Below are 11,728 nucleotides of genomic sequence, written 5' to 3' on the forward strand. Positions count from 1 at the left end.
TTAATGTGGACGCAAACATAAAAAGATGGAGAGTGGCTACATAATACATTGCACATTTTGCGGTGAAAATGTTCCGCCTTTTAAAATCAGGTGTAGCCTAATTCGAATCGTAGTTAAAACCATCAATTTGACAACAGAATCAGTAGGGATACCAGTTTTGTTTCATTGTACCAGGCTTACTGTATGTCAAAAGCAGGATGAAGCTGGGAAAGAATTAAACACACGGTTTCCACACTGTGGTAATCAACCATGATAATTATATTGTTATCGTCAACATTGTTATCGTCAACATTTTTATTGTGCGTGTCCCACCCTCCCATGTCTGCTGAGTGCGGTTGGAGTTGTTGCAGTAGAGGTGTGTGTGTGTGTGTGTGTGTGTGTGTGTGTGTGTGTGTGTGTGTGACCCACCCTCCCATGTCTGTTGAGTGCGGTTGGGGGTGTTGCAGTAGCGGTAGGCTCCGGCCAGGGGGTCGGGTGTGGCGGGCGGCGTCTGCAGCACGGGGTTCACCCTCTTCCTGCTCTTCCCCACGCCAGAGCGGCTGGACTCCACCGGAGACACCGGCACCAGCTGCACTGCAGAGCGAGAGAGAGGGATAGAGAGAGAGAGAGAGAGAGAGAGAGAGAGAGAGACAGACAGGTTGAGACAGAGAGGGGAGAGAGAGAGAGAGACAGATGGACAGGTTGAGACAGAGAGGAGACAGAGAGAGACAGATGGACAGGGTGAGACAGAGAGAGAGAGGGATAGAGAGAGAGAGAGGAGAGAGAAAGACAGATGAACAGGTTAAGACAGAGAGGAGAGAGAGAGAGACAGATGGACAGGTTGAGACAGAGAGGAGAGAGAGCGAGAGGGGGGGGGAGAGAGAGAGAGAGAGATGTATAGGGAGTCACAGAGGAGGGAAAGAGTGTGACAGGTAAGTGAAATTAATACTTTCAGTGAAAGTAACCAAGCCATTTGTGCCCACCAACCTACACAGATCTATACACACACACACGATGTGTTTTAGTGAAGCAGTGCAATGTTTTGTGCAAACATTTCAGCTCATGACACCTCACTGCAAAAAACGAACATAAAAAAAACTGATACACAATACACATTAACCGTCTGGTCTTTTACAGCACATGCTTGTGTGCACGCGCACACGCACACACACACACTTAATATGTGTTATGATACAGTAGCGTGTCAGTAAATATTACAGCTCACTCTTATAGAAGTGCGAGAGGATAAACATTTAAGTCTGTGGATGTCCTGAAAACATTCAAATAGGCACACACACACACACACACACACACACCTCTGGTGCTGTCTAAGCCTATGGAGTTTTACCAGCTAAACCACAGCCTCTCTGGGCAATCACCATGGCAACGTCTGTCTAACCCCACCCTTGGCCGACATCACCATGGCAACGTCTGTCTAACCACACCCTTGGCCAACATAATCATGGCTTTTCCCAAAAACTCCAGAATCTGAAGCCTTCTCCAAGACCACTGTTTACTCAATGAGCTCAATGCTGGAATAGGACTCTGTGGAGTTGAGTGTGAGTGTGTGTGTGAGTGTGAGTGTGTGTGTGTGTGTGTGTGTGTGTGTGTGTGTCAGTCCATTTCAGTTCTTCTCATTTGCGCGCGCGCACACACACACACGCATTCACGCACACACACTTTTAACTGAAGAAAAGGTCCACACTTTCCATGAATTCCTTTGTGAGTTTGGGAAAGAGCTCTCTTGAAACACACAGTACCCAACCTCTCTCTCTCTCTCTCTCTCACACACACACACCTACCCAGGCACACACACACACACACACACACACACACACACACACACACACACACACACACAGAGACACACAGAGACACACACACACAGCAAACCTGGCTTGACCAAACACCACAACTGCATCAGCCTACGTGGAAGACAGGGTGTGTAAACAGTGCTTGGTCCCCCGTCTGGGAACCTAATCATGCAAGGCTCATTCTGTGGTGTGTGTGTGTGTGTGTGTGTGTGTGTGTGTGTGTGCAGCATTCAGACAGCACTTCTTCAAACCAAACTTGCCAGGTCAGGGGCGCCTCTGGGAGTGAAGGAGCATGGGAAATCGTCTACAGTGTGCTCATTCCCCAGGACTACTGCAGCACACACAGTGTACTAAGAACATTGAGGTTTTGTGTGTGTGTGTGTGTGTGTGTGTGACATTAAGATGTCAGGAGAGGCCAGCACATAGATGATGAAACTTTCAGAGAAATGCATTCTCTCTATTTGGAAAAGTTTTGTATTAAAGTTTTTAACAGCCATGTCAACATTTAAAAGAGTCTTGATTTCATGGTCTTCAAAAGCTTTTCTGGTCTCGGCATGAGACACACACCATCCTCCCGGGTAGACAGAGAACATCTGGTGCCTTAAGGGCGAGCGCGCACGCACACACACAGCAAGTCCTAAAACTCAAGGAGACAGGAAAATACCAAAGCCAAATATCCCTCAGCACACACACACACACACACACTATATTTGTTATACACCGCTAAGTCTAAATGTGTGGTGTATTTTTCAGCAAAACAAAGAGCCCCCACAGAAAGCCACCTTCATAAGTCAAATCAAAGAGTATAAAATCACTCACATAAATCCACCCAAAACACTAATCCACCAGGAAAACAGAAACACACAGTACACATCACTGACACTTTGTAAAGGCTGCAAAACACCTAAATAACAAATAAATTCAAACAACTTTAGTCCAAGTTGTTTAAATATCTTTAAATAACAGTAGTCCAACTCTTTTAACATGGTCTTAAATTGCACTGCTCAAATTATACTCACCAGCAAACACCACGAACACCAGTGTCTGCATACTAACCACGGCTAACATGATGAATGTGACTAGGTGTGTGTGTGTGTGTGTATGTAAGTGTGTGTGTGTGTGTGAGTGTGAGTGTGTGAGCATCAGTTAAGTCTATTCAGGGAGTCTTTGCCCCATACCCTCTTCCCGCCTCCGTACACACATCCACCAATCACAGGCAGGCAACTGGCTAACCAACCAATGGGACCACAGCACAGAGGTAAGGCAGGCTTCACAAAGAAGCTTTTGTAGGTTGCACTCTATTCCACACACATACACAGACACACACAGACCGTTAGTTCTCTATACACATTCAAGCATTGCGAAGACACATATGCAGAACGGAACAGACAATCACACAGGAATGTACACACACACACACTGTATGTGACCTGACAAGACGAGAGAGGGGAAAAAAGTGGAGAGGAGGGGGGGAGAGAGAGAGAGAGAGAGAGAGAGAGAGAGAGAGAGAGAGAGAGAGAGAGAGAGAGAGAGAGAGAGAGAGAGAGAGAGAGAGAGAGAGAGAGAGAGAGAGAGAGACACAACACACACACACTGTATGTGACCTAACAAGACGAGAGAGGGAAAAAAAGTGGAGAGGAGGGGGGTAGAGAGAGAGAGAGAGACAGAGTGACACACACACACACACAAACATACACAGGGCACTAAGGAGACTTTTACAGACCCTAACTCTTCCTGGCCTCATCAGCCATATGAGGCTACAAGTGGTCCTAACCAGACCCAGTGATTGGCACTATGTTCTCTGAGGGCCTGTTAGTGCAGGGCCCTTGGAATCACGCCAACCTTTCACGTTGCGGACCGGTGCCGGTCCGCGGCCCATAGTTTGAGAAAAGCTGAGGTAAACTGCCCTCAGATGGTTGTCCACCTCCGCACACTACGTTATCCCTATAGAAGTATTTTGTTTTTCAAAATGGACACATTTTCACAATTTTTACTATAGAAGTGATTTTAAACATGAATATGCCTCGTTGAGTTTTAGTCTTAGCAATTATGTTTTTGTGTGCGTCTGAACTTATCAAGCGCCTCTTTCCTGTGTCTGCTGAACACAGCATCTGAGCTCAATGCAACTCTCTCCTGTGTCTGTTGAACACAGCATCTGAGCTCAATGCACGTCTCTCTCTCTCCTGTGTCTGTTGAACACAGCATCTGAGCTCAATGCACCTTTCTTTCCTGTGTCTGCTGAAAGAAAGGTGCATCTGAGCTCAATGCACCTCTCTCTCTCTCTCTCTCCTGTGTCTGCTGAACACAGCATCTGAGCTCAATGCGACTCCCTTCTGTGTCTGTTGAACACAAGGGGGCAGGCGAATTCCGGGAAGTAGGAGAATCAATGGAGGCTGGAGGGACCACTTCTCTGCTAACCCCCATAGAAGCCCGTTCATTTTAGGATTTTTTTGAAATGCCATAACTTCATATAGCATATATCCTGTGCCGACATTGTAGCTTCTGTATTATCTACATAAACAATAGAAGGCAAAACAGGCTCAGCTACCTCGTATGTAACGTTGAGGTTTACGTAAAAAGTATAGTTAGCGAGTCCAGTTGTAGGGAAGCTAACGCACCGTAGGGAGATAACCGTATTGTTTGGATAAGAAGCTCAGTCCAGCCAGCACGGAAACTCATGAATAAAGCTATGTAGCCTACAATACCATTGTGTGTTAAGGTAAAGCATTGGATAGAGGCAAGTAAACCTAATGAAAAACGGCACTAACGATAATCATTTGAGGTTTTCGATGGATTGACCGTAAGTCAGAAAAGTGTTAAGAAGATTAGCTTCTAGTGCTAGGTAGCAGTGCTAGGCTATAACTTTTTTGTTTGTTTAACCATGACTGTTTTTTAAGATGATCATGTGTGGTAGTTTCAACATTAACACGACTTGATATCACTTGTAAGGATAATATTAATAATAATACTTAAATAAATGTTTAACTTTGATGACTTGGAAGGCAAAGGAAGTGTGAGAAGAATCTGTGTAGCCTATCTATCATATGATTTAGTTTGATGGCTAACGTCACAAAGTTAAGTGTGAGTCTGCGCAGTACTGGGGGGACCAACTGAAAAATCGTTCTATTTGACTCTGTGCCCTCCCATTGAAAACGACGGAGTCTGTTCGTCCATTTCTTTTACACATCATCTGAGCTCAATGCGACTCTCTCCTGTGTCTGTTGAACACAGCATCTGAGCTCAATGCGTCTCTCTCTCTCTCTCTCCTGTGGCTGCTGAACACAGCATCTGAGCTCAATGCGACTCTCTCCTGTGGCTGCTGAACACAGCATCTGAGCTCAATGCGACTCTCTCCTGTGTATGTTGAACACAGCATCTGAGCTCAATGCGACTCTCTCCTGTGGCTGTTGAACACAGCATCTCAAGGCGCAGATGGGACTCTCTCCTGTGTATGTTGAACACAGCATCTCAAGGCGCAGATGGGACTCTCTCCTGTGGCTGTTGAACACAGCATCTCAAGGCGCAGATGGGACTCTCTCCTGTGGCTGTTGAACACAGCATCTCAAGGCGCAGATGGGACTCTCTCCTGTGGCTGTTGAACACAGCATCTCAAGGCGCAGATGGGACTCTCTCCTGTGTATGTTGAACACAGCATCTCAAGGAAGATGGGACTCTCTCCTGTGGCTGTTGAACACAGCATCTCAAGGCTGATGGGACTCTCTCCTGTGGCTGTTGAACACAGCATCTGAGCTCAATGCGACTCTCTCCTGTGGCTGTTGAACACAGCATCTCAAGGCGCAGATGGGACTCTCTCCTGTGGCTGTTGAACACAGCATCTCAAGGCGCAGATGGGACTCTCTCCTGTGGCTGTTGAACACAGCATCTCAGATGGGAAGCGAGATGGGACTCTCTCCTGTGTATGTTGAACACAGCATCTCAATGTTGAACACAGCAGATGGGACTCTCTCCTGTGGCTGTTGAACACAGCATCTCAAGGCGCAGATGGGACTCTCTCTCTCTCCTGTGGCTGTTGAACACAGCATCTCAAGGCGCAGGTGGGAAAGCTGCAGTAAGGACTCTCCACTTTCTTTTTCGCCGTTTTTGCCGACTTTGCAAGATACTTTGGAAATTAAAGTAAACAACTGGCCACTGAAACAGACTAATAATACAACGTTGTGCTATTTTGTGCATTTGCAGTGCCATCTGTATGTTTGTGTCATGGGTGACTATATTCAGTGGGGTAGGGACTTACACGCTAGGGAAGCTGTTTTTAGGGCATTTTCACTACCTTTATTCATAAGGAATTATTCTGGTCATAGTAAGTGCCACACACACATATTATAAATTGTTTTTTTAGCAGAGTCTAGACTATCCAGATCTGCCATTATTTCATGTATTAGTACTAACATTTTATTTTGATTTTTAAAGAATTAAAATATAAAAAGCGTATCATAAAAATTCTTATATTTTGACCTGTATCTCAACACAGCAAGCTCATAGCTCTACATGCATTTCATGTGTGTGTAGGGCAGACTGTCCTGAATCGGGCAATATAATTGCCATGTTGGAGGGATACTCTGGGGCTGAGCAGTTTACAGAAATATGTGGTGTGTGATTTACGGAAATAAATGCCATTTTTTATTTAGTGATTAAAAATGACCTTTCTGCGCTCCATATCTGTGACACAAACTGATCTGACCTGACTTGACCTAAGTTTGCGTGTTGGCATGTGTGACTATGGTGTATGCACTCATAATGATTCTCAACTTTTTACTGCATTGCCATGAACAAAGTAAAGGCAAAAAAGGTGTTTCTTTGTTGAACAAATTGAGATGCAATGTGAGCCTTGAATTGGATGCCATGCAGGAATTTGCTAGGATCTCAAAACCGGATTATGAACATGCTTTGCCATAGAGAAACACACGATAGCGTTGGATTATAAACATGCTTTGTCACAACAACAGACAAAAACGTGGGGTAAGTCCAGCTATATGAAGTTATTATTTTGCTGTCACTTCGTCTGTTTTATAACCCAGAAGACTACTTGGTATGAAATGATAGCTCTGTGTCTCCTCTTTCATCTGATATGCTTGCCATATCTATGCGATCACGGGTTTGCAAGTAATTCAAACAAGAGTAATGGGTGTGCAGGTGAACGCAGAGAAGTATAGACTGTAAATATGATGCAATTTGATTTAATTTCATGATTTTTTTTAATGTTCATACTTGATCGTACAGACAAGTGCGTAGTCTCTTTGGAAAGCCCCACTTCTCTGTCATGCAATAAAGGTTTCATCTCGCTGCGATGAACAGTCGTGGAGCAATGTAACAGAGAAGAAAGGGTGTGTTTTTTGACGCACTTTGCGTCAATCAGGTTCTAAGGGTTAATAGAATGCCCAGGGTTAAAATGGTTGCCTCCTGTGTTGAAATGTAAACAGTAGCGCCACTTAACAATCCATAGGCTAACAAGCTTCAGGTGTTTAGCGGCAGGAAGCTAGGCTGGCGATTGGTGCTTATGATGGGCGGGAGCCCTTTGTATGGCCTAGGTTGCCGACAGAAAAGAGAGAAGGGAGACTCAGGGAAGAAGGCAGCACCCAGCACATTCACACAGGTGGCGGCCCGGCGGGCCCGCTCGTTCTGAGCAGACTCAGGGAAGAAGACAGCACCCAGCATTCACACAGGAGGGCGGTACGACATGCATGCTTGTTCAAAGCCGACGAGGATCTTAAACGAAACCGGCATTCTGTCAGATCTGGATTTCGCAACCTCCACAGCTACAACCATCGTGGAAATACTGCCAGTCGAGAAGCCGACTAGCCTCTCACTGCCCAGTCCCCCTTGCTGGAGGAAACGAGCCGCTGCTGTCCTGACGCCGACTAGCGATATACAAAATAAGGAACTAGCCTCTGTGAGCGTGCATGTTAATTTTAGGAGAAAACACAGTTAATATTGAGGATAAGATTAGTGTGTGTGTGTACACATGTGAGGGAGAGAGTGAAGGTGTTTGTAGGATTGGGTAGAGTGTGTGTAGGTGTGTATAGAGAGAGATTTTTGAAACTGGCAGAGAAAATCACACACACACACACACACACACACACACACAGGAGAGCCTTTTGTGAGCCTGGCGTGGGAGTGCATTCATTCTTCTGCATCCCACTGCAGTATAATACCAGTTAAATATAGACTTCCATCAGGGGAAACATCTTTGTTAAGCAGTGAATACAACAAGCCAGGCAAACAACTCCCAGTGGACACTCACACACACTCACTCACAAACACACACATGTTGGGGCTGGGACAAAAGGAGGCCTCCCTTTAACCAAGTCACCAAGCCAGCATGGTTTAAGAGGGGCAGCTACTAAACACCATTTGACACATACACAAACACACACACTAACACTTACAGTACTGCACGCTGTAGCTGAGAACAGCCAGCACCACCCCAACCACCAGCAACAGGATGAAGCGGTTCCTGGCCAGCATTGTCCTCTGATTGGTTCTTTCTGCTGTCCATCAGCCCTCCATTTCCCACCCCCTCTCCTGCCACCTGCAGACATGAAACAGGAAAGATCAACAAACAATTGAACAGTAAACAAACACAAAGCCTGTATCCACACCTGGATAACAAACACAGGCCACTGGGTGTGTCAGTCATATGGGTGTTAAAGGTGTGTATGAGCGATTGCGGGTATACGTCACTTCTGTTGATGCTCGAACAAAACAGAGAGCTTATGTTTGGGCCTTTTTTGGGCCTGAAATCACTGATACAACCTTTAAGGTGTGTATGAACAGTGAACAGTGACCACTATTAATTGACAAGGTGTGGATGGTGAAGGAGATACGGTTTACTTTTTACTGTGTTTGTGCGCAACAGCATGCATGGAGAGCAACTTGCCCCCAACACTCTGCCAAAGATTCTATAGCTTTATCAACCGTCTCTGGCTCTGCTTTAACCCCGTCACCATCAGTGCAGTTGTGGTTGTGTTGAATGCACTGCTCTATCTGTCATCATATAAGGCCCACCCCATGCCCGATAAGCAAATTGGTGCCTGGGTTTTTGAAACATTTGAAATGGGTGTCAAAGGCCTCCATGCCAGATAGCATGTGTTCTCCCAGGCCAGATTTGTTATTGGCAAAAGCAAAGATTAAGTTAGAATGGTGTTAATGATATTGCTAATACGCTGCTGGTTATTAAACAGATGCATGTATGCTCTTTGGAATTGAGTAAACAACTGCATTTAAAACCTTTGTTTACAAGAGATATTTGATTTGCTGTACTTCTGAAACAATTTGGTAAAAGTTTAATGCACCATTTCATTTTACTGCTAGTTACTCCCCTGGAACTCATCAGTCTATGAAACTTTTCCAGACCCACCCAATTGAGATATGAGAAACAGCCTGGTGTTAATTAGGCAACAACAACTCTACACCATCCAAAAGGAAGACTTATTGCTTGGCCATTTGTTTATTGGACTGTGTGCGTAGACAACACTTAGTCATCCGACAAGGCTCAGGCCTATTGAAGAGAAGAAAGAGCAACAAAATAAAAAAAGCAACAGCAAGACCATGACAAAAAAATTAGAACCTTTCTTTCCTACTTATTAATGCAAACAGTACACACACACACACACACACAAAACCTCAACAGCAACACAGGCCCTTTTTCCTTGTCTAGCCAATAACGCTAGGCTGAGAAGGAACATTAAAAGACAGGCAGACATTCTGTGGTCATTTCAACACACACACACACCATTTGACAACTACCCTGCAATCTATGCCACCGAGTAGGCAAGGGCATCATTATGTCTGAGAATAGACTGAGCCTGCAGGGCCTCTCCAATGTGCCTGAACAGAGCTCCACGGTCACCTCATGTCTTGTGAACGTACGTTTTAATACAGAGCCTCTTCTTACTTCTCTCTTCGCATTTTCGCTCTCTCACATGTTCACACACACACAGGGAGAGGGGAAGCAACAGAAGAGCGAGAAGCGGGGGAGGAAAGGACAGAAGGACGAGATGGAGGGATATAAATATATTCATTCCATTCTGCTTTAATTCTATCCCTCTTGTCTGCAGGAATACTGATTGCAGGACGTCGCACTCGATAAGCGCGGCTCTCACAGCGTTCTCCTTCGCGATTGGCTAGTCTAGCAAACAAGCAACAGCTGTTGAGTTGACAGCCTCCAAGACAGCAACTTAACAACTCATGAACATAATGTAAATTATCTGCCTTTATAACTCAGCCTATATCCAAGGAATACGTACTCATAATCAAAACCAGCTGAATTAGCATTAATCACACAGCCCAAAATACTTCTAAAACGTCCCTGGTAGGCTATGAAGTTGTTGGGGGGCACCACCACACGCTAACTTCACGTTAAGTTAACTCGCTCGTAGACTTATATACAGTCTATGAACTCGCTAAACCAAATAACATTAACCAGCAAGTTCACTTAACCATAATGGAATTTGGAATGCCATTGACGTCTCGCACAGGGTAAACATGTTAGTTCAATTTGATTACGTAGGCCTATTGTCAACAAATCATAAGCAACCATTTAACGTAGGGTAAGTAAGCCCAATTATTATCTCACATAACGTCAGGCAGGAAATAAACCTTACTAACGTTCACCTATGCCAAATGCAATAACGTACATGCAAGGCTGATGCTACAGTGTTTGTGTTAACCTTTTTCATAATAACTTTCCAGTAGGGGAAATGCACTCCAGCAACTTCAGACGACTGACTAACGTTAAGGTTGAGCTAGATTGAGCTTTGCCATGGTGTAGTTATCAACGTCAAGTCAAAACGCGCTGCCAGTCGAGTCGATTCCCAGTTTACTTTTGTCGTTGTGGGTGGGAAACATTAACGTTATAACTAGTGTGGTTTAGATAGATAGGCTACATTACATGTAAAGGACTAGCATGCATGCTAGGTTACTATTGGCTAACGACCGTATGAATAAATCACTTATTTTCCAGATTCGATTTAAAAATGCAAAAGCCTACCTGTACACTCCCAGTCAGGTTAGCCGGGTGGCCTCTACTGTCCTGCTAATCTAAAAAAAGCTAACTTACACTAAAAAGAATGGAGATGGCTCCCATCCATATAGCCTCCCTACTGCCCTGCCTTCCTTTTGACTCTCGCTTGCTGGGCTGGTTTGATGTCTCTTGTTTGTACCGCTGGTTATCCAGAGCCGTATTGCTCTGTGGTTCAGAACACTGCTGCCACCTGCTGGGACGGTGCAGTAATGCATCGGGTCGCATTCCTTCACAAAAAAGCTCCATTCTGCCCTTAATTTGGTTAGATAAAGTATTTGGAGTAAATTGGACACAGACTGTAGAAGACACAATGCCAATATTTTACCCATCAAATAGGCCATCTTGCACCCCAAAGCACTCACAAACACACATCAAAATGAGCTTGACCCTTTATTTTAAGGTAAACAAACTTACATTGTGTTGCTTTAACCATATGAATTCCAATACAAATTTCAAGTTTCGCCTGAAATTGCACTGTGCCTATTTACAAGGGCATTGTTCACCTCTTTTGGGGTCTACCATCAAATGTTTGACCTCTATAGAAAGCTGAGAACCTGTAGTTTTTGTAGGAAACTGTGTGTATGTACTGACACAGAGTTACAGAGGCTATATATTTTTTTCTTTCTGCCGGATTACAAGCATCTCTGAACTGACCACATTTCAGCCCTCTCTAGGTCACTTGATATCACTTACAAACACTACTGAGCCCTAGCACCAGGTCTTGTGAAGCTGTGTGCAAAAGTAGATCAATATAGAATGAAAATTTGCCCCAGCTGTGGCGCAACTGGCTGGAGCACCTGCACCGTACGCCGGCGACCCGGGTTCGATTCCCGCCCTGTGGTCCTTTCTGGATCCCACCCCTACTCTCTCTCCCACTCACTTCCTGTCATTCTCT

General features: G+C 44.9%; 1 protein-coding gene across 2 annotated transcripts in view; it reads right to left on the reverse strand.

Moving 5' to 3' along the window:
* Positions 1–10,939, reverse strand: part of pxylp1 (2-phosphoxylose phosphatase 1) — a 20,329-nt gene extending 9,390 nt beyond the window's left edge. Inside the window, exons 1-3 of one of the 2 annotated variants that reach the window (XM_048265493.1) lie at positions 10,801–10,939; positions 8,198–8,340; positions 409–573 (exon numbers count right to left, since the gene is read on the reverse strand). In XM_048265493.1, the coding sequence (XP_048121450.1) occupies positions 409–573; positions 8,198–8,276 (244 nt within the window). In that variant the 5' untranslated portion in view covers positions 8,277–8,340; positions 10,801–10,939. Of the gene's footprint in view, positions 1–408; positions 574–2,812; positions 2,962–8,197; positions 8,341–10,800 lie in introns of those variants that run through there. The other variant, XM_048265492.1, reaches the window with a different exon arrangement.
* Positions 10,940–11,728: the final 789 nt, after the last annotated feature.

The sequence above is a fragment of the Alosa alosa genome, chromosome 15 (genome assembly GCF_017589495.1).
Source record: "Alosa alosa isolate M-15738 ecotype Scorff River chromosome 15, AALO_Geno_1.1, whole genome shotgun sequence".
NCBI classification, from domain to species: domain Eukaryota; kingdom Metazoa; phylum Chordata; class Actinopteri; order Clupeiformes; family Clupeidae; genus Alosa; species Alosa alosa.